Raw genomic sequence first — 22,711 nt, forward strand, 5'->3', positions numbered from 1 at the left:
CTCTCAGATCATTCACTGGATGTGGCATTGAGTAAATCACAAAACGGAAAAGCATATTCTCCAAGATGCGTTCCTCTGATGAGGTGGATTTTGGCTAGGCATGTACCTATCTCACATACTTAATAAACACAAGATTATTTTCCAGAATTTCACTGAGTAATTTTGCCATTAAACACTAAAAAAGAAAAAAAAATAATCAAGCATTCACTGTTAAAATACTTTAATTATTTGGAACACTAACATCAAGAATGTTTACTTGAAAATGTTTCTTTCCACTTTAGTCCATCTTCAAACCTCATACACTATATAGTACACTGACATGTTTCCTCATGCTTGTAAAAGGTAGAACTACAATAAATTGTTTCACAAGATGTTTGGAAAAAACATATATAAGAAATTATTCTTCCCCTCTTCTATGATGAAGCAGAAGCTTAGTTTTAAAGTTACAAGAACAGTCAATATAGAGCTAAATATATTTGACATATTTAACCTCACAAATAAATAAATATATACAAGGGAGGTTACAGCATGTCAGCTACAAAGTAGAAGCTTTACACTGTAGAATTGAGAGCATTCAAGGGCATCTAACTGACACAGACAGTTTAAGATTACTACATGGTAGTAAAAAAAGAGAAAAAAAATCTTAATTCAGCAAAAATATTGATAGCTGTACATTAAACTGATAGGTTACAGCTCAGCGTCAGTCAGGATACTGTGCTTGCTTTTCATTTATATTTTACTAATCTATTATGTTTTAGTGATTCCTCATTTTTTCAGGAACGTTTGGTTCTCCTTCACTTCTGAACACCTTAATCAGGTAGAAATCTCACAGTAAGCTGCTATGTGAACACTATTATCTACAGTAGTTAAGCAAGTGGGATGATAAAATAGAAGTTCAGTAAATGCTTGTACATAATCTTTCCCTAGATTATTTTGCTTATTAAATATATCTGACAACACTCATCCATGTTAATAATTACATTTTAAGTGAGTCAGGTTGACTTTCATTCATACCACCACTTAAGTATTTGCAGTTACGAGAATGAGGTTCCGTTAAGGTCCGTGTAGCGACAGCAGTATTTCTGGACGGAATACCGTCAGGACATCCTCCTCCCACCAGGTGTTTGCAGCCAGGGAGAATATGCCATTTGTGCGGTCACAGCATTAAATGATCTCTGCACGCAAAAGCATGTGCAAAGAGCAAAGAAAGGCACAAATCCACACCCCTAATCACTGAACATCCACCTGCCTGGCAGCTGAAAAATAGCACAACTTTCTGCTCACCTTTTGAATGCATTTAATTAAATATTTGGCTCAAATTATTTTTTAAAGCCTTTTTTTTAAATTAAGATTTCCATTAGGAGATTTTCTCCTCTGAAAACAGTATTTGAAAAGACCTTTGAAGTTTTTGCCCATGTCTTCAGTGACATGTGCAGTTACAATTTTTATGAAACCTATCATGGGGCGAGGCATGCCTTGTGAGGAGAGATGCACTTTTGGCAGTCATGGCTGCATGCTAATGTGTCATATATTTACAGAGATTAAAACAAGTAAGCATGTTGTGCTGTTGTCTGTTCTCTGCAAACACACAAACTCAGCGTCATTATGCGTAGTAGCAATGCGAGATTCCTTAATGTTGCCTAAATGCTGTTTAAACTCTGTGCCTCCAACAACCTCAATCAAGTCAACTAACAGGGGGGGCAGGAGAGGGATACTGATAACGTTATGTGCCCAGAAAGATGTTATTTATTTATTACTGGTAAATGTATTCCAGGTTATTCTAATGTTGCAATGCCATCTGATGGAGTGTCTATACATACAGTATATCGTAAGTACAGAGACTGACAAATGAACCCATGGGTTTAAAAAATATTAACCTTGTATTTAAATACTTAAAATTAAGTTTTAGCACCATTCATTCGTTCTTAGATTATCTGTGGTACACATTTTGTCGTATTTGTTGTGTGCATTATTGTAAAAATGTGTGGAGAGAGATCTAGGTATATATTTATAGATAGTGGAATGTCTTCTATTTTGTTTAGTGAAAAAGAACATTAAACATAGAATTGCAATGGGAGATGCCGCATTTAATACATACCAATCAATGAATGCTGAAACATGACTTTGTGTAAAGTTTGGATTTGCCTGTGTACTTGTTCTGCACAGGTGGGTGCAAATGAAACATATGACTGACTGTTTCAATACAGATCAATGGGCTTAAAATACGTAAGGTTTACTAGCAACCTGCACACCCTTCTCAGCCAGCACATCTATATAACAAGTGCGTCTCTATGTACATGGATACAAAATAGCCTGAATTTACAGCACATACTGTTGTGGTAAACAAGGTTTGCATGATTAGGTCTACTTAGTCAAAAATGGGTTTAAAATAACCCTTTAACACTGGTGTTAGGGTTTTATTCACATACCAATAAAGAACAGACAATACTGGACAGTCAAGAAGTAAGAATCTAAGTGTTGTAGAGAAAAATCCATATTTTTCAAAAGAAAAAACACATCAGTAAACGGTCCAATAAGAGCTTGCCTGTTCTGTATGACATGTCTGTTATTTTCTCCAGGAGTCAAGACCTGCTTCTGTTTGGACTATGTAATTTAGAGTCAGGCTTGTGGCTCTTGAGTCTTAAAAAATATTTACACAGGATTACAATTAGCTGTTCAAGCATCATGTTGGCTGGCACACATTTAAAAACAGCTCAATACCATGGTGGAAAATTGCCTTTTTCCACAACAGTAAAAAGGTAGAGAAATTGGCCCTCGAGTGGGAGCAGTTAACAGGAGGACATTATAAACTGGAAAAAAGGAACTAAACAGGTCACATTCTATGACATCCAGTATTCTCAGTTCCAGGAAGACTTTTTGTTTTCCTTCAGTTTAAAAAATTCAGAAGCCCAGTTAGAACTTTGTGCTGTGACTAAATGTGTCAGACATGATGATATTTTTATAGAAGTTGTCAGAGTGAGGATTGCAGTATCCTTTGACCTTGTCAATAACCTGGTGGACAGGGATGATTGATGTCTGTTCTCCATCCTCTTGGGCAAATTTTGAAGATGGCTTGTCAAGAAAAACATTCTCTAGGAAGAGGAAAAAGGAACAAAAAATAGTTAGGGCTTCTTAAGCCGACTCACAGTGTAAGAGGTGTGTCACTCCCACATAGATATGCCTTCAATTGCCACTATTGCTGAATGAAATTAGTGCTCTAAAAGCCAGCACACAACTTTTTGCTTTGGTATTGCTGCTTCTAAATTAATTTAAAATGCCTGGTTTTGTGGGCCTCTCAGGTCTCTCTTGAAATTATCCCTCTATTCTTTTGCCTAAAGTATAACTGACTCCCACCACCTTTTAATATATTAATTTAATGTTGATGCTTTGAATCTTACAAACAAAAACCTTTTTGATAGCACTGGAATAAGGGGTGATCTCCATAACATCTGGTAAAAAACTTCTCCACATAATAAAGTAGTGGAAAATGACAATAAAATATTAAATTATTTCCACAAAGGAGGTTTTAAGATATGCACGGAAATAATGTACTCTGCATGGAATGCAGCAGAAGATGACTTGTATCTTAAAGCAGACCACCAGAGCCAAAACTGGCTTAAACTTTGTGCTTGCCTGGCATCACTTTGTTTTTTACATAATGTGGAGGGTACAGACTGAACAACTGGGGTGGGCAGAGGGGAATATGCAGAAAATTGGCATTCCTTAGAGTTCATGTGCTATAAGCCAAGGGTGGAGCTGAAGAAAAAAAGGAAGCAAAGCAATTCGCAGCCGGGCTGGGACAGTCTGCTTCCAGCAGCTGACTATTGCTGTTCGGAGAACGGTCAGTAGGTAGAGCTCATGTAGTGAGCAATGAGAAGGAGAGAGCCTGTATGTCATTTTCTCAAGTACATCACCCTAATGAGCTTTCTTATCTCTTCCACTGTAGTGAATAAGGCTGGAACGAATTCTTTCAACCCAGGCAAGGTTTAGATCATTGCAAACGGATGGAGTATCTTCTGAAGCAATGTTTTCTACAAGTGCCTTTTTTTATGGCTGTTTACAGGATCTTGGTGAAGTCAGCTTCAAAAATTCATTGACAAAGGATCACTTAAGAATTTAGCATATTACTTAAACCATGATTTCATACAAACCTTTTTTCCTATAGAAATAAATTTACTAAAAATAAACAGAAATAAACCCACCCCTGCAGAAGTCATGATACCAAGCCATAAAAGAGTGTAAAGTGTTGCAAAGGAGAAATGAATTGCAGTCAGAAATCAAAACAGTTTCACTCATGAAGAAAGAAACAGGCATGTTCAGGCATATCAGGATGATTTTTTTGAAGCACGCAAGAATGTCCATGAATTGCAGCAAATAACTCCATGTCCAATAGCAAACTGCTGAGTACTGTGAGCCTTTCAATGTATGTACTTACTAGCCAATGGTACCACATTTGGAAGGTTTTCTACATATTGAATATCTTATTACAAAAATGAAAAGTTAATTCTCAGTCTTTAGGGAAAGATTTTGGAATTCCCTTTTTTTTTTTTTTTTTCCCCACAAGGCACTATTACATTGTTAAATATCAGCTATTTCCTCATGAAATTTGCATGCACAGGAATTATGTAAGGCCTTTGAAACCAGTGGGACCTTCTTTATTTTTTAGCTCAATGGGCTTCACACCTAAGTACAGGGTTAAAATCTTGTATCACTGAAGTAAATGGTAGTTGTACCACCAAATTCTCTGCTGAAATAATCTTAACTTCTAATTCACAGAAGTATTCATATATGGTATTTAAACAGTATCTACAATAAGTTTGTTTCAGACACGTAGACAGCAGGGCCACAAGATGCCAAAGTGATTTCTTTCATCCACCCAGTAGGGTCCACCCGATATTCATGTCCCAGTTGGCACCTTCTGCATTCAACCAGTAGTTTACAGCATTGCTTTCAGGCATGTATAGTTTGTCATTCAGAGTTATTTTGGATGTGACTGGATATGAAAAAACAATGGCTAGAAGACTAATTGTGTAATGGCCATAGACCGAATAGAAGTACAATATCTCAAAATTCCTGTAATAACTTGTAAAAATGCTAAAAAATTTCTGGAAGTCTATCAGATTGTTTTTTGCTTTTTAATATATGCTTTGTTATGAGTCTTTCAACTTAATCTCCTTTCCCCAGGCTACTGTACACCGGCATTAGTGTCAGGACATGGTCTGTTTTCTAAAATGGTATCTTCCAAATGCTTCATGCCTCATGCAGAGTGCAGATACCCAGAGTTTGAAGCATGTTTATCCTTTGATTCAGCATCAATGGAGCAAGATGTAATAGTGAGAAATAAGCAGCATTTCTGATTAGCAAAGTCCTTTATGTCAATGAGGACATCATGCAAGTGGCATCCCTCCACCCTGTTCAAACCATGCATTCAACAAAAGCAATTCTCACTTTACCTGTAATGCTCCACCACTGATGAGGAAAGGGCCTTAGAAGACATTATCTATACCACAAACACATGAATGCTTGTGTCAATTCCAGGGATTGGAATTCCATTATAACCATATTAACAAGAGTTGCCAAGACATGTAGCTCTTAAATTATTTGCCTGCAATTATGCTAAGACATCAAACCGAGAAGTTTAGCTGTATTAAAAAATGGAATCTTATGTTATTTTCTATTATTTTAATACGAGAAGATATGTCATTATTTAAAAACCTAACACTAACAAAAATTCTTTGGAGTATCACAGCAAAATGTATATTTTCAGAGGTCCAAGCAAAATGCATTAAAACTGTGGTATCCCCTTAATGTCCAACAAACCACCTCATTTCAAACTATGATTACACTACCAACTGCAGTCCCTTTTAGGAAATACTTTATGCATGGGATTAAGCTCACCACTTTTGAAGAAAGTACATGAGCACGTTCCTAGCTACAAGTTTCTTTCAACTTGCTTCTTATCTGGAAATGTTTTATTGTTTTGCTTCAAGAGTACATTGCAAAACCTCCAGCACTAAGTCTCTTTAACTGTCAGACTGATAAAAAGCCCTGAGTCTGACAAAACACGTAAGTATATTTTTATCATTAATCCCAATGCCAAGGGTCTAAAGGTTGATCTGCCATGAGTACAGATTGGGATTCTCTGTCTGCAAAACAGAGAATGCTCTGCAGTGGAAAGGGCATGATGCTCCCCTCCTCTACTGTGAAATTAATAGTAGCACTGTGACCAGTGGATATTACAGACACTATTCATGGAAGACTGCTGACAGATGTGTCCTTTCACAGGAGAGCTGAAGACAGTTTGCTCAGGGCAACTAGGTGCATGGCACATCAAACCTGCCATGGCAGTAGGGACAGGCACCCTTGTGAGGGAGGCACCAACTGTGTGCTCCCAGTGCAGCCGTGAATGGCAGTCCTGAAAGCAAGCTCAGGTACACCAGAGAATTTCTAAGATACCACTCATTTTTACTGTATTTATACATTCTTGATAACCAAAAAAGATTTGCCCTCTTAAAATACCTGATGAACAACCCTTCATGCTAATGGATGCACTGACTACTGGTTAGTGAGCAAATAACTGTAATTCTTAAAAAGGGGATTTCAAGACAAAAAACGTGTGCCTAACTGAACCAGGTGATATGATTGTATATGTCAATATATGTCAATATATCATATATGTCAATAAAAAAAAAGAAGGCATTTCCTGGAGATTATGCCACTTATCAAGAAAGGTATCAATTATACCACTCATTTTCACTGTATTTATATATTCTTGATAACCCAAAAGATTTGCACTCTTAAAATACCTGATGCACAACCCTTCATGCTAATGGATGCACTGACTATTGGTTAGTGAGAAAATAACAATGTAATTTTTAAAAAGGGGATTTCAAGATAAAAATTGTGTGCCTAACTGAACTAGATAATGATTGTCAATAAAAAAAAAGAAGGCACTTCCTGGAAATTATGCCACTTGTCAAGAAAGGAGACTGTACCATCATAAATGAGACACTGGGGACTCCTGAAAATAACTTAAGAAACAACATAACTTTCCTGACAGTAAAATTACATATTTCATATCTAAACATTGCTTCTAATAAATATTTCAAAGCAAGTAAACACATCTTTGTGTTAAATATGTGTGCAGATTTTATTTCCACTCTGTTTTAGAAGAGGATCCTGTGATGATGTTATGTGACTTTATACAGGACAGAAACATGAGTTCACAAAAACTTATTAATAAAAAAAATCCGAATTATTTAAGTGATTTTCTGAAATATTATCTCAGACATAAACAAAGAGACTTGCAAATCATTCCAGCTCCTCTTTCTTCGGTCCTTTAAAGTGTTCTTAAAATGAGCACACTGTTATGTCATGAGTGGAATACAAATGATGCCTTTTATTACATACACTGTTGACATGTAAAGAAATAAGCAGTGGATATGGCATTCTATTTGTAGAAGGGAAAGACAATTCATACTCTGGGAACACAGTATCATTTCCAAGTAGCCTCCATTTGTTGCTTCACCCGTAACTGTGTTACAGTTAAATGGAAGGAATTCACTTTGATCAAGTGAATCAGCTGTGGACATGGACTCAGGAGACTTGATCCCTCTTTCCAGCTGTGCTGCTAGTTTTCATGTTTCCTTGGGTGATGAACATCATCTCTCTTTGGCTTTGGCTACCCTTTGTGCTTTGGCTACCCTGTGTTTACAATGGGAAATAAGACTTACCTTCTTGTAGCCAAAAAGGTGAAAGTGCTATAGAAAAAGCAAGATTTGCTTTCGTCATGCCTACTTTGTTTAGTATGGGAACATACTGAGATCAGAAGTATGCATTGGATGTATAGTATATTAAGTTAAGATTCTTATCAAACAGTAACATACATTTTAAAAATATTGAAACTATACATATTGGTGAAATTTTCTCACATAACCTTTGGGTAGAAATCTCCACTGCACCTTTAACACAAAACTACATGTTCACAGATGCACCGCGTTACAGTGCAAGAACTCACCTGTATGGCTGTTTCGCTTGCAATATGTATTTGTTGTAGATTTTGATTTGGATGTTAAGTAGGTTGAATTGGACCCGATGGAACTAGAGGATAAGGATTTCCCCAGATTATCAGAACTCTTCTTTATAATGTTGGTTGCTGTTTTGCTCCAGTCTAAAAAGGATTGAAAAGTTTTACATAAATAATTACCATAGGTACTAAATGTCTCATTTATTCAGTTATGAACATTTCAATTATCAGACACATTTCTTAATTTTGCTTAACAAAAAGCCTATCCTTTTCCTGTTAGGTAGCCTCTTTGGGTCTTAAGAAATACAAGAATTATTCCAACTTGATTTACTGTTACCACAGTACTTAAAATTGGTGGTTCTAATGCTCTAATGGCTGGATGGCAGAACTGTAAGAAAGACCCTTTCCAGGACGCAGGAGAGCAGTGAAGCTCTGTAGCAGTACAAGGATGCACAGTTTCATGACCTGAAGAGAGAAATTGAAAGGGATGGATAGGAAAGGGATGGATAGGTGCATTTACAGTGGTTTTATCATTTGAGGGCTTCATCTGCTGAGTCAAATACTACATACTAGTGGGTCTGCACTTCTTGTTCTAGAGTTTAGCACATTGGCGCACTATTAATGAATAATAATGGTTATTTAGTAGTTTTTAGTTATTTGAAGAGTTTTGTCTGAACCATTAACACAATAGCCTCTTATACTGGAACAACTTCCCAAATTAAACAAAATAAATAATACAAATAAACTTACTGAGGGAAATTGACACTGGAAAACTCATCACAAGGGTTCTAATAATAAACGTATCTAACTACTTTTGCATCACATACTTGCAGGTAGTACAGGCAGTTTCACACCTTAGTCTTGCCTTTATTCACTGTACTGCAATTAAATTCACAAAATGGAATAGAAGTCCAAACCAAAAACACATTGGCCACTTTAGCCCTGGGTTAAATCAAGACAAATATTTTATCCTAAATCATTGCTAGGGTATAGGTTACTGTTTCTCTGATTTAGCTATGGCAGTGTTGCAAGGCTTTCGCTTGTTTGTCTTCGCTTTTCACTTGTCTTTGCTTTATCATCGCATGCCCTAAAGTACACTTCAATTAGATAGGTATGCAAGTTCACATTTGGCTTATATTGCACTGCTCTGCCAGGAAACTGTGTCAGGTTCATGGAGAATAAAACCAGCTGGTGGGGATGGACTGGTTAATGCTAGGTGTAATGACAGTACATAAACTATACCACTGAAGTACTCAGAACCTTCAGGTTTTTATTTCTATCATACCCACAAGCTGCCCAACAGCAGCATAAAAATCTGGAAATAATTTGATCCATCTGTGTTTTCCAGTTCAGGAGTTAAAGCATGAACCACACAGAAACTAAACATATGAAACAATCTGGATGCAGGATCAGAACAAATACACTTTTCCTAATTAACTCTTTGAAATCACGAATCATGTTATCTTACTACAAACTGAAAGCATAAATGTTTTGTAGTGTACAAGTCTTGACAGCAAAGCAGTTACTTAAAACCTTGAAACAAACATTGGATGCCAAGAGAAAAAGGACACAAGGGTGTTTGGAGCACTGTTATTATCCAGGATAGACTGGTTTACTTTACTAGGCAATAAGATTACACCACCTTATATCAACTGTAGATTTCAACCCTGGTCACTCAGCAAGAACCATACGAGCAAGAATTATATGGCCCAATACTATTACATCAGAGAGCAAAGCAAGATCAAGCTGCCTAAACACAGGAGTATAATGCCATCCGAGGTGGCCAAAGGTGTGGGAGACTGCAAACTCAGTGTCCCAAGTCTTGCACGTGTAAGTGTCCAAATCAACTGCCTTCCTTTCTATCTGAGAGTTACAGATAAAGATGAACTTCAATTGTGGAACGTCATCAGGCTTCTGCTAAAGGAATTTTCTATGTTTTTGAGTCTCTAATGATCGCTCTGAATTATATGGTGAAGGACAAAACAGTTTGAAAAGGCAAAGATAAAAGCAAGAGAAGTCAGAGTGTTTCTATCTGCCTTTTAAGAACTGCTGCTACATCAATCTAACAGTCCACACAATTCAGTCAACATACTGTAATATAGGAGAAAAGGAATAATATTGGCTTTTGAATGACAGAGTTTAAATCTCTGGATCTTTATTTGATTTTTTTTATTTTTATTTTTTTTTCAGGGTCCAAAGAGCCTTCCAAAACCATGCTTATAGCACTACAAAATTTACCAGCTGCCTTCAGTGGAAAACTCAAAGAGAAAATGTGAGAATTTTTATGAAGTGATATCTGAAAAGTCCCTTGGCAATTGTTAGTACTGAAGTGACAACCTATGATTAATCCATTTTTCCACATCTTTGGCTCATGTTGTATTATATTAAAAACAACATAGCAAGCTGTTCACCTGGGCTTTTATGCACTACTACAGCACCTAAGGAGGGGAGCTGTGAATTGCTTTTACCTGAATTGTCTGCCAGCCGGAATCGGCCACAACAGAGATGCCTCCTCCATTGTTTCTGCACATTTTCTTTCATAGCACAATGGAATACAAATATGAACAAACCTGCAACAAAAGCAAAAAGACAGCAAATGAAGCACATATTAATACATAGATAAACAGATTAACTAAAGTCTGCTAACAAAAGACTATGAAGTACAAGCAAAGGTAAATAATCCTAGAGTTTTGTTAGAGTCATCCATGCCTTACTGAAGAGATATGGAAATTAATTAAAGTCTTCCCATCCTCTATCTGCTATGTAAGTGTCTGGGATATCAGAAGAAAGAGGATAGGACTCCTTTTATCGACACTGTTGATTTAGATCCAGACAAGTGTGGAACTTTTAATTATTTTTTTGGCTTAGAGGAAAATAATTAAAAGGTTTTGTCTTTGAACCAAATAAATATTTTGAGCCCAACAGGACTGCAAGAGCCAGACTGCACAGTAAATACAGACACTATTATATTAGCAAGGAGATATTTTATCTCCTCCTGTTCTCTATTTACTGAACTGTGGGTTGTATTCTCTTAAAACCGTAAGCCTTGTAATTGGCACTAAAGAGTGCCCTGAAAAAGCACACTTGGATTTATGTGCATCACATGCATGTACTTGAAGTGATTATGAAAATGGTAAGGATATGTTCACAAGTATTAATTAGGTGTCCAGCTACTTAGTTCTGAAGAAAATTACTTGGTTTGTGCATGCAATCGTAATAAATGCTTCTAAAAATGTTTTTGTAGAATGTTTTGTTCGTTTTTCTCATGTAATTGTATAATCTTTATTTTCAAGACAGAAGACAAGCATCTACCGTGTGGTAAAGAAGGTCTTAACTGGGTGTATGGTATAATTTCATCATTCTACAGAGATACTTTGGAGCTATATATAGAAGCTGGAAATCTCATATGCTCCTGGCTCTTCCCAGGCAGGCACTGGCTGTGGAATCTTCTGCCATTCTCCAGCTTGGCCTGTTCTTGTTTTACTCTTATTCCCTGGGAGAAAGCCAACCTGAGGCTGAACACCTGATGGCAAAATGTTACTGCCAAATCCCTCATGATTATATCTTAAACATGAATAAATGCTACATAATGCGGGCAAATGTGGTTAAGTGCCATCCTCTAAAATTGTTTCTTTATGGTCATCATGAATAGCTCTGTACACTAATGCCTACTGTGTTTCAGCTTGTAGAACACAATGGCAGAGTATAGCTTGGAAAAAAAAATGCTTTGGAGCATAAAATTATCCTCTCTCCTCCAAAGTGCTGACGTCTGATTTTGCATGGATGCATGTCACCGAACTGGACTTCTATTTGTTTATAGAACAAGGCCAGGCTGAGACCACTGAGATCAGTTAACTTTAGGTAAAGTTGTGTCATGCAACACTGTTTTTGCAAAATTTTTCAAGAGCTGATGGGGAAAAAAAAGGAAAAGCACATGTTAAGAAAGGCAAACATACCTTAATACATCCCATATGCAAACTCTGTTGCATTACAGTTACTGTGTTTGCATTTAGTGAAGTATTTCTGTGTGTGATTTTTTCAAGCACAGAGTCATTCCAATGCAATCGCTAGCAGCTCTTACAGGCTTAGAGATATGCAGTTGTCTGTGGCCCAAAGTACTTCTTAGGACTTGTGCACAGCACACAGTTACTAAATTGATGCTTAAATAAATTGTGGTGAATGTTTGGAATGGTTTAAATAACAGTCTGAATGGTTAAAAAAGAAAATGCGTATGTCTCTAGTAATACGAAACAAATGTACTGCATTAAGTACTTTGCCCTGTTTGGGCTTGGTCTCCAAAGTTTTTTTCTCTGTATTTCATTATTCATTAAGTTTACAATGTGCTTTAGTAATACAGCTTTGATTTTGTTTCCCAGGGCCAAATCAGACCCTAGGCTTGGCTCTGGCTTGGCTCTGACTTGAAAGTATTTGGCTTGCCCAGGCATATGTATAAAATGAGCAGCCAAAAAAGAAATGTTCCCAGATTTTTTTCTCTGAGCATCAAAGAGAGAATAATAATTTCCTATGTAGATGAAATAGCAATGTACAGTAACACCAGTAGTTGTTGCAATTTACTTTTTCATTGCCAGTGCAGAAAAAACAGTTGATGGAGGTTGCTGGTATAGCTTGTGCAGTTTTCAAAAACTAAAACTTGAGAGAGAATAAACATGTTTACTGAGGCCTTGATAATTAAGGTCATGCTAATACTGATGAAAGACTTGCCATACTGAACTGCTTTTTGCTGCTTGGAAATGCTTCCTGGTACAAATCCTCGTTTTTTTCTTTGCTTCATTCCACTCCCTTACTGTTCCATGTGCACTGCACCAGTTATATGTGATTTTAAACATCCTCTTCCTTGTTTCTTTGGCTTTGCTCTTTCTGACACAGCAATAAGCATTTTCAGATACAGAATTGTTATCTTCCTGTGCTTCATATGACGTGCCTGAGCATATACTGTGTCATCATTGCTACCACAATCTGTGAAAAGTTAATCACTCCTTTTTTCATTTGCTCCTCAGGTTTTTCAGTTTTATTTTCTGACTGAACTGCCTTCCAAATACTCATTTTCCATTGAACAGTGCTATTACCCCACAGAGACTTAAGCAGTGGTGGTCAGTACTCTGCACATAGAAATGTAATTGATGGTGCTGGAAATTCTGGTTACAGAGAACTTGTTCAATTTGATCCTTGGCCTGCTTTTCAGAGTTTTAATCTTTTCTCATATTCTTCCCATACTTCTAATCTCTCTAGGCCCTTCTGAATTTCTAACACAGACACACTGCAGCAAATACTTCATTATGCTGCTAGGGGAGTATCAGAATGTGTCCTTTGGAAAAAAAAAGTCTTTAGCAAGAACACTACATCCAGTTTTTGCCATGTTGCCTAGCATTTTAGGTTGAAACTGAACCAAACCAAAACCCACAACATTATTCTCTTTCCACGAAAGCTCAATAAATCTTTTAGCGCAGTAAATACATCTCAACTGTAACAGATAAAATCTACACAGTGTAACATTAGGTACTTTTTCCACAGAGGCAAGACATTTTGCTGACCCTGGGAGATTTGTTTTTTAGCTCAATATTTGTGTGGCATAACACATGCTCCTCCATTGACATCCTTGGGTTCATTTTCAGTTATGGTTTTTTTTCCAGGGAAATTTATTTTTTGTATCAGTATGTGTAGTATAGCACATGCCCTTTCAATGACCTTCTTGAGTTTTTTCTTTTTGTTACATTTTTCGTTGTTCTTTATTAGTGGGTAGGGCAAGTGGAGGTGGAGATTCTTATGTCATTTGGTACATATGCAAATTTCAGCTCTGAGCTGAAATTCTTTTAAATGTCAGCTATACATTTCTGTAATTTATAACTGATTACAATTTACAGCATTTTTCAGAAGGATGAACTATGTCATAAAATTAAAATATTCAAAACTTCAGTAAAGGAAATGAAAATAAGCTGACTATAACAGTCATTGGATTTTCCTTATAGAACCAAAGAATACCCCGTATCTCTGTGCCATCTCTCCACACTGAAACAGGGCTGAGTTTTGTTTTATTAGCTTCTCATGCCTTAATGAAACAGTTATAAGCTTTGCAGATTCCCTACAGGAATAAATTCAGGACAGAAGCTTCCTATATTTGTTATAATCAGTGAAAGGAAATGTTGAAGGTCATACAGAATCTATCTCAACAGAGAGCACTGCAGATTCAGTTAGGAACAGCGCTATTTATAATAACAGTGCATTTTATGGAAAAGGCCTTGAAACAGTAATTAAAATAGCTAAGATATTCAACCCATATGTAGTTGGTATCATTATTCCACGTAAAGGGAAACTAATGATGGTTTAATATCAGCTAGGGATCTGAGTCCTCCAGTAAACTGACTGAACATAAAATGTCTCAGATCAGCTATAGCTCAAATATTATTTGTTCACGGAATAGCAATTCAGCTTACCTTGCAATGAATTGAAAATTGAGAAGAGGTACAGGAAAGGAAGAGTTAAGGGACCCCAGGCGAAAAAGGCAAAGCCCCATGTCATGCCCAGGAGGAAGGTCAGGCTGACCACGCTACGGAGGTTCCTTAGAATCTCTTCCTTCAGGCTCCGATTAGTTCTTTTCCCATTCCTCCCACAGATCTGCACCATCACCACAATAAACATGGCAACGTTCATGAGAAACATGATTCCAAAGTAGCCCGCACAGGTCACATAAAATACAACTTCATTTTTGATCCAGCAGCTGTAAAAAATATGAAAATATGATCATTTTTAGATAATGCAAACTATCCTCCATTCATTTATATGACCACAAGGAAAATCACCCTATGTCTGATACCACTGATGCAGACCTAAACTTTAAGACGAAACCTTTGTCTATTTTCTGTTTGTAAATAGGATGAAGCCCAGTGGCATCTTAAGTGACTATGGCCCATAGTATTATCATGTCAGAAATCTGAAGGTGGTACCATATTTTAGTTAACACTGATTAAAAAGGAAATCTGACCTCAGATACAAGCTGTAGGAACTGCTATCTCATCATGGTAAGTTTAGACTCAGTATGAGTAGCTTCACAACTTTCACCTGTGTGAAGCATAGGATGCTTTAGTAACAGAATGGATAAACTTGGATCTTCAGTGTCAAAATCTCAAGTTTCTGCCACTTGAGCTATAAAAGAACTCATACATCTCTGGAAAAGAAGCAGGACAGGTAGTCCTTTGAGGTAGCCATTTGACAGCCATGTGAGAGAGCTAGCTTATTCCTCTAGCAACAAATGGCTGGAATGCTTTGCATGATACTGTAATAAAAATACAGAATGACCTTTTACTTATCATGATGAAGTTTTTTCAGGCAAGTAACAGAAAATGAAGTGACAGTAATTTTGGCATTTGGAGATTATTATCTGGACATCAAGAGAAGAACATGGAAAGCTATTGAACTACAATGACAAAAGCCTGGTTTATTTACGAAGGAGGCTATTTGTATACTACTTCTTTCTTTGCTCTTACCTAGAAGACATAGCTTTCTTTTAAGATAAACCAAAACAGGTATTTTTATTTTATTTTCATGTCAAAACTTCTGAACATTCTTTTGCCAGAGGAGTGTTTGTACCTGGCATTGGGTAATGCAGATTTCCCTCCATTTTTCTTATAGCCTTCTTCACACTTCAGTTTCCAATAATTTAGAAGATGATTTTGCCTACTTTGCTTGTTTAATGCACCTCTGACTTTTCCATAGCAATTTGAATATGCTATTTTTTTCCTGCAGACTGCAAATGCTAAATTTTAAGAGATTAAATGAAATACTCACAAGTCATCTCCTCCTTGCCCATTAGCATCTTTGCCATATAACTCTTTGCCATAAACAAGACTTGCATTTGTATTAGCACTTGCCAAAACAATTGCTATCACCACAGCTGGCAAACCTGTAACACAAGAAAACTTGCAGTTTGCTTTCAAGTCTCCTAAACCTTCAAAATTACCATGCAAATCTCAATTATTGATATCTCCATCCCTATTGCTTTAGTACAAGGTATCCTGCGATAGATCTATGTCAGAAAACTGCACAGAGAAATACAAGGAAACAATTTTTCAAACAGTACAAATGTATAAACTGTCAAAGCACTTAATGGGCATTAAGGAATAAGCCTCATAATGATTTCTAAGGTACAAAATGATATATTAGTATGTGATGTAATCTCCATTAATTACCCAAATTTAAAGTTGCAATTGCACACAGGTTCTCATAATATAGTGAGAAGATTAACAAACAATTACAAAACCAAGATCTAATGGAGGGATGTTTTTTTCAGAGATGCTAATGTCATTTGATTAGGCTGGGGAACTGGGTAACATGAACTTGAACCTGTAATTTCTCCACTGCTTCCTTCAACTGTAAATGTCTTCTCTTTTTCTACAGCATTATATATCCTTCACTTACATGTGTCTCCCAAAAAATGAAGCAAAATTTCTACTTTTTGATAAGAAGGAAAAGGGAATATTTTGGGAAAATAGACAACTATGTGGAAGAGAACTCTGTGTAGAGTGGTACAGCTTACACAAAAGAAATGTACGTTTCCTGACATGCCTTATTTACATGTCTTATCCTTTCTATGACAATACAGATTCAAAGGGGAAGAGGTTAATTTGCTTTTCCGACCACTCAGTCCTTGTCCTCTGCTGAGGTTGCCAAAGAGGATGCTAGTTGCCAATGGAAAGACATCAATTATCAGCTGGACTGAGGTCAGTGCTCTAGCCATGAGGTTAATGGTTTTGTATTGTGTTGTATTATTTCAAACACAATATGTGCATTCAGGCAGAAGGCACAGATTCCTGATACAGAAAAATAATGAAGAATAAAAGCCTTGCTGCCCAAGCCTCACAGTTATTTTTCAGTATTACATTTTCCACTTCAGTCCTGCTTAGGGCAGGCAGGATCTCTCTGTGGTATAAACACTGTGCTGAAGCTCAGGAACTTTTGGTTGGTTCTGATTCTGCCATAGGCTTTGTACTTGCTGGGAAGAAACTTTAAGATGGATTGAAAGCTTTTTGAAAGCCAATGCAAAGATCCTCATAGGCTTTGTAGTAAGTTTCTGAATTAATTGTGTGCCATGGTTCTCCATCTCTGATATGACACTAACATTTCCCATCTCCAGTTCTGGCCCCTCTGGAAAGTAAGACCGGTTTATCTGGTGTCTCTGCTCCTCCTCAGGCTGTGAGCTGCTCCAGGTGGAGAGTGCCAGTTATGGTCTATTTGCATGGAATTACCCAGGGGAACTCAGTGACAGAGAGGGCTGGCTGCATGCCAGCACTGCCATGGGGTAGAGGGAAGGAAACACCATGCAGATTTTGATTCTTCTCTGCATTTGTGATAGAGAGCTTTCATATAGCATCATTTCAAAATACATGCTAGGTAAATACTGCATCTGCTGAACTCACCCCAGCCAATGATGCAAAACTTCAGTATGTATCGCCGTATATATGTGTTGAACACTTTCACTAGAGCAATGTACATATGAACAGCTTCTAGTCCCATCCATGTAAAGGTGGCCAAAAGAAAAAAGTGCAAAAGCGCAGCTACAGCAATGCAGAGGCCGTCTATGTCAAACGATGCAATCCAACCATCAAGCAAGAAGATCAGGTTAAGAAAGAGCAGGGCTGTGCTCAAATTCATCAGGATTTTGGATGGATAATCTCTTCGCAACTTCCTAATGAGAGAAATACAGGTGCATATGATTAATTACTACCACTCAAGCCACATACAGCAGCTGGGTTTACTAGTTTACAAAGTAAATAAAAACACAGGGAACTTCCTCCTAACTGTATGTTTTTGTGGCAATAAGGTATAGGGATGTGTACCTCTGTGTGAAATTGCTGAAGCCTTTGGTTGTGTATGGTGGGAAAGTTACACTTCTTTGGGTCCTTAATGAGCTAATTAACTGTGACAATATTTTAGCAACCGATTTATTATTAAAAACCATTCAACTTAAATATAATACAAAGTGTTTTATACTTCAAATGAAAACTGAAGAAAATGAAAAGAAAGCTTTCAAAATACAGCTGACCAGAAGGTCATCTCTGATTATTTTATATGTAAATTTTGCTTAATTTCTGGCATATATTCTCCAGTGCATGTTGCTTTCTGTTTGGGTTTTTTGGTTTTGATTTTTTCAATAGGATCTTAGAAAGAATAAAGATCAAGTCCATTTTTCTGTAACTAATATACATTGAAATGTACGAACTGAGAGGCAAGCCAACAACTTCTGCCATCTTGGACCAGAACACTATACCATAGGTAATGCAATAGGAATGCAGTCACTGGAGTTATTTAGAACTCGAAAACCCCCTTTGTGTCTGCCCCCCCATCAAGCTGCCTTTCTTTAGCAGCTACTCTGTCCTGTCCTGTTACAGGCAGAATGGTTCCTTTGTGTTGACATGACTTCATTTTCTCTTTTCACTGTTCACAGAACTGTCACTTCAAAACTTTTGCATTCTCTTGAGTCACTTTCACATTTCAGTAGGGACTGCTGTTGAAACTGCTGTAACACTTCACAGTTTATCTTCATTTTACTGCTCTTCCCACTTCTTTTTGAAGGGTTCTAGGAGCTGGAAATTTATCTTTTTATTCTGAGGACTTGTTATGCTCACACAGGCAAGTTTTGTTTTTACATAAAGCATGGTTGCAGACTTTAAAACAATACATAGATATTCAGAATCTAGAGGATATTGTACTCCCCAGAGAGAAAAATTTGAGACATGCTAGTCTTATTCTCAGGCCTGAGCAGCACAACACATTGGAAACAGGGGGAAAGAGTCTGAACTTGCATCCCCCTGAAAAAAATTTCCACTTGCAACATGTGACCATGGTTATGGAGGGGTTTTTTTGTTTGTTTGTTTGTTTTTTAAATTAAAACGTAGATTTCCCTTTCTAAACAAATAAACTGCACTAATAATATAACTAATTCATCTTATCACATACAGGTACTTCCTTTGTGATGTTTTTCACAGAACTAATACTTACTCAAATGCAATATATGTCAGAAGAGTTGCAGCTGAAAATATAGCAGATATCCCACAGCCTATGTAAGTGATAAAGGTGAGGACCTTGGTATTCTGTGGGTCTATTTGTGTAACGGTTCTCTGAAGGTCCTACATGAGAGAGAAGGAAGAGGCATCAATTATAGCAAACACCTTTTCCATGAGCACTACACTCTTGGTGATCAGTTGAGTAAAACTCAACAATGCTTTGGCAATAGCACTATAATCCTGACATTAGGGTTCATGTTTACTGAGTATACTCAGTCTATAGTTACACCTCTCACTTCCTTCCCATAGCTCTTCAAAACATTGTGCTTCAAGTACTATAACTGCTGGGATCAGCAGATAGACAGAGCCTGATACTGATCCTTACAATTCAGTACCAAGAATTCAAACATCCTTCTCTGGAAAAATCTCTCCTTTTCAAACTTTTTAGTTCTGTTGCTTATAGACAACTCTCTTTAAGAAGATGTAAGATTTAGGCAACTCATTTAAAAGTTTTCATACTGAAACATTTTGCAACATTCATACAATATTCTGGGGAGTTTCTGACATCACTTCTCATTATTAAAAGTTTGTAAGAGCCAATGTAGCTAATCATCTATGGCTGAAACCAAGGGTAAGATACTGGTTTTTGGTTTTAAGGTCTGTTTTGACATGCAAACTACAGTTATAAATAGAATTGGTCAGCAAAAATAGTGACAAAGACAACACTTAAAAAAAAATTGGAAATGAAGCAGGAACATTCTGAGGATTTTTTTTCCAGTTTTCTGTCCAACTGTAATTGCCACATAGTACCATCTGAGAATAAATGCCAGTGCTATTTCCTTTTCTAAGGACAAGAAAAAAATGAGAATATTTGGATCTATATCACTGTAGAGTAAATGTGAACAAATACTAACACATAATGGTATCTATTCTACAGTCACTGTCACTGTGGTCTCTAGAAAAATTATCTAGTAAAAAGAAATGAACAAAATACTACAGACCTTGCCATTCTTCATAGGAAAAGGAAGGAGCAGGTTTTTTTACACCCTGTCCCAACCTTCTATGACAGTTTAAATATATATGAGAGTGTTATTTGAAAATAATTTGATATCTAAATTAAAGTAAAAAAATATTATTAAAGCAGAAAAGCAACTAGAAGGGTCAAAACTGTGTTAAAAACTATTGGAACATATCCCAAATTCAAAGAACTTCTGCCTTATTTCCTACTGCCACAAAAGCATTCAGGGAAGAGAAGGGAGTCATTGAACATATCCTAAAGAAAGCCCTTTTTTTTCTCCCTCCGAGGATGAAAAAGTGAAACAAGACCACAATTTAACTTGCAAAAAGACAAAAAGCTTGTGGCTTTTTCATATCTACATCTCAGCATGGCATGAAGAGAGCAGCTCTATTAAGGGTCTGGAAGGCCAAAGCTGAAAGTCAGTGCATGCAGCTCCCTTGGGCAGTTAAGTCCTATGTGTCACTGCAACAAGTTAAATCAAAACCCAAATACTTCCACTAGGAGTGTTACTATGGTGAGGACCAAACATCTTTTCTGCAAGTATGTTTTAGAGACGAAAGAATGCAAATTTCAGGAGAGAAACGTTTCAGCCCATTACTAAGCATACACCCCCCCCCCCCCCCCCCCCCCCCCCCCCCGCCCAATATTAAGAAAAGATAGCAATATTCCATCTTTTTCACATTGGGTTATTCTCTCAGAAACACTACATGTGCAAATTGCTACAGGCACCTGAATGATAAGGTGCTTAGGCTAATGAGGCTGAAGTGCTCTATATGGTTCCCTCTTTCATCTCTTTGATACGTAGACTAAAGGCTATGCTCTACCTATCTCAGCCAACCAGTCTGTACACTTTGGTTAAGGCTCCGATCGAGTAGAGTTAAATGTTTTGTACCAGCCCTCAGTGGGCACACTTTTTCCAACAGATGGCCTATACTGCAAGGCATTGCCAAAGCTGATTAAAGCCATTTACTAGAAAACAGCAAATACAGGTTTACACATTTCACAAAAGAAAGTATTACTTTATAGTTTTTGACATTAGATAAATATAAATCTTGTCAGATGTGCAACCTAAATTTCCAGGGGACAATTTAGCCTCTTTAATCTCGGGATGAAAGGCAATTGTGTTCCCTTGCCTTTTCATCCTCATTAGCAGTTTTACAGACTGTGAGACATTTTTCTTTCCCTGACTGTTTTCCCTAAAAATATGAGTCTACTTTTTTTTGTTCTGAAAACAGCACCTCAACTTTTTCTCCTACTTTTTTTTTTTTTCAAACAAATTCCCACTTCTCTGATCTTGAAATTTCAAATCTACCTAGACTTTTTTCTCATTCACTTCCCTCTTGTTACACCCTCCTGTCTCCACTCAGGTAATTTTTGTCAGATTATATTGTTAAGGGAAATGACAGGACCCCCTCCCTGCACCTTAGGACTCTTTTGGATCATTTTTTTCTGTTTTGCTAGTGGAAGTGTTAGTACTGGGCCTTGATTTTACGATCCCTGACTTTCTTTTTCACCCAGCCATGTCCCAGCTTCGGAGTAGGATGTTATAATATGCTATTTGTACTTTGGTATCACTCAGAAGTCTCAACCCCAGGTCTTTTGTGGCACAGTATTTTCAAAATTTAGAATACTCTTATGGGCACATTTAGCCACTTGTAAAGAACATAATAATAATAATAATGTACTTTCATTACTAATTCTATTCATTACCTCATTCCTGAACCCTTATCACTAGCTATTTTGTGATGAAAAGACAACTTTATGACAATAAGGGGGAAAAATAGGTATCATTATTAAAAATAATGTGCAAAAGAAATAACACAAGTAACAAAACCAAGAGTTGTCTCAATGCAAGACAAAGACTGCACTGCAGTTCCTAGGAAAGATAACTTAGTGAACAGCGAGGTTGCCTACCATTAGGACCCCGAAGTGTGTGAGGTGGTTGCATAGGCAAACTGTCTCGTTTTCATTGGACTTGGCGTCCACTTGGCAGCCCGCAGGGTTCCAGCCACCATTGCCACCTATGGAAATGAAACAGGTGAAACGTTCCAACAAACTCATGTCATCCTCTTTTTAAACAAATTGCTCACTTCATCTTGTGCAAATGCAGAAATGCTTTCTCAAATTGAATGGGTGAACATTAAAAACAATCAGGACAGAAGCAAGTATGAGATTTCCTAGCAGAGAATCACACCAGATGAGTGTCCCAGTAATGGACTACTGAGCAGAAGCAATAGACAGAGAGCTACAATAAAGGTAGGGAGCTGTTTGGTTAATGAGGGATGAGTGAGACCTAATGTGTGGATCACGCATTATATCACACCTCAGTTTTACCCAGCAGTAAGATGGTTTTAGAACTCCCTTTTACTACACTGATGTGATGTCTACACCTACCTTCCTCCTACTCATATACCTCCTGTCACATGAAAGTATTTATGGCCCAGGAGCAGACGGTCCCACCCTTCCTCTCTGCAGTGTGTAATGCAGAAGGTCAGAGTGGATAATCCCAATGACCTTTTGTGGTCTTAAGAAAAAAACATGAAGTAAACTATCCCCTACTCACTCCACCTGAAAAGGCCATGCTGAAAAATAAGTAAAAAGATTTTACCTTTAAAAGTTAAATGTTAAAAAGTAAAATTTGTATTTCTG

At 37.1% G+C, this 22,711-nt stretch overlaps 1 protein-coding gene across 6 annotated transcripts in view; it reads right to left on the minus strand.

Moving 5' to 3' along the window:
* Nucleotides 1-203: 203 nt before the first annotated feature.
* ADGRG6 (adhesion G protein-coupled receptor G6) overlaps nucleotides 204-22,711 on the minus strand; it is a 113,794-nt gene continuing 91,286 nt past the window's right edge. For 3 of the 6 annotated variants that reach the window (XM_080390057.1, XM_080390055.1, XM_080390056.1), the window contains 8 exons: nucleotides 21,977-22,083; nucleotides 19,040-19,167; nucleotides 17,458-17,726; nucleotides 15,830-15,944; nucleotides 14,479-14,762; nucleotides 10,495-10,596; nucleotides 8,018-8,170; nucleotides 204-3,092 (listed from right to left, as the gene is read on the minus strand). In XM_080390057.1, coding sequence (XP_080246183.1) covers nucleotides 2,914-3,092; nucleotides 8,018-8,170; nucleotides 10,495-10,596; nucleotides 14,479-14,762; nucleotides 15,830-15,944; nucleotides 17,458-17,726; nucleotides 19,040-19,167; nucleotides 21,977-22,083 — 1,337 coding nt within the window. In that variant the 3' untranslated portion in view covers nucleotides 204-2,913. Of the gene's footprint in view, nucleotides 3,093-5,453; nucleotides 5,501-7,379; nucleotides 7,761-8,017; nucleotides 8,171-10,494; nucleotides 10,597-14,478; nucleotides 14,763-15,829; nucleotides 15,945-17,457; nucleotides 17,727-19,039; nucleotides 19,168-21,976; nucleotides 22,084-22,711 lie in introns of those variants that run through there. The other 3 variants (XM_080390059.1, XM_080390058.1, XM_080390060.1) reach the window with 3 other exon arrangements.

Source organism: Falco punctatus (genome assembly GCF_963210335.1).
Source record: "Falco punctatus genome assembly, chromosome: 5".
Lineage (NCBI taxonomy): Eukaryota > Metazoa > Chordata > Aves > Falconiformes > Falconidae > Falco > Falco punctatus.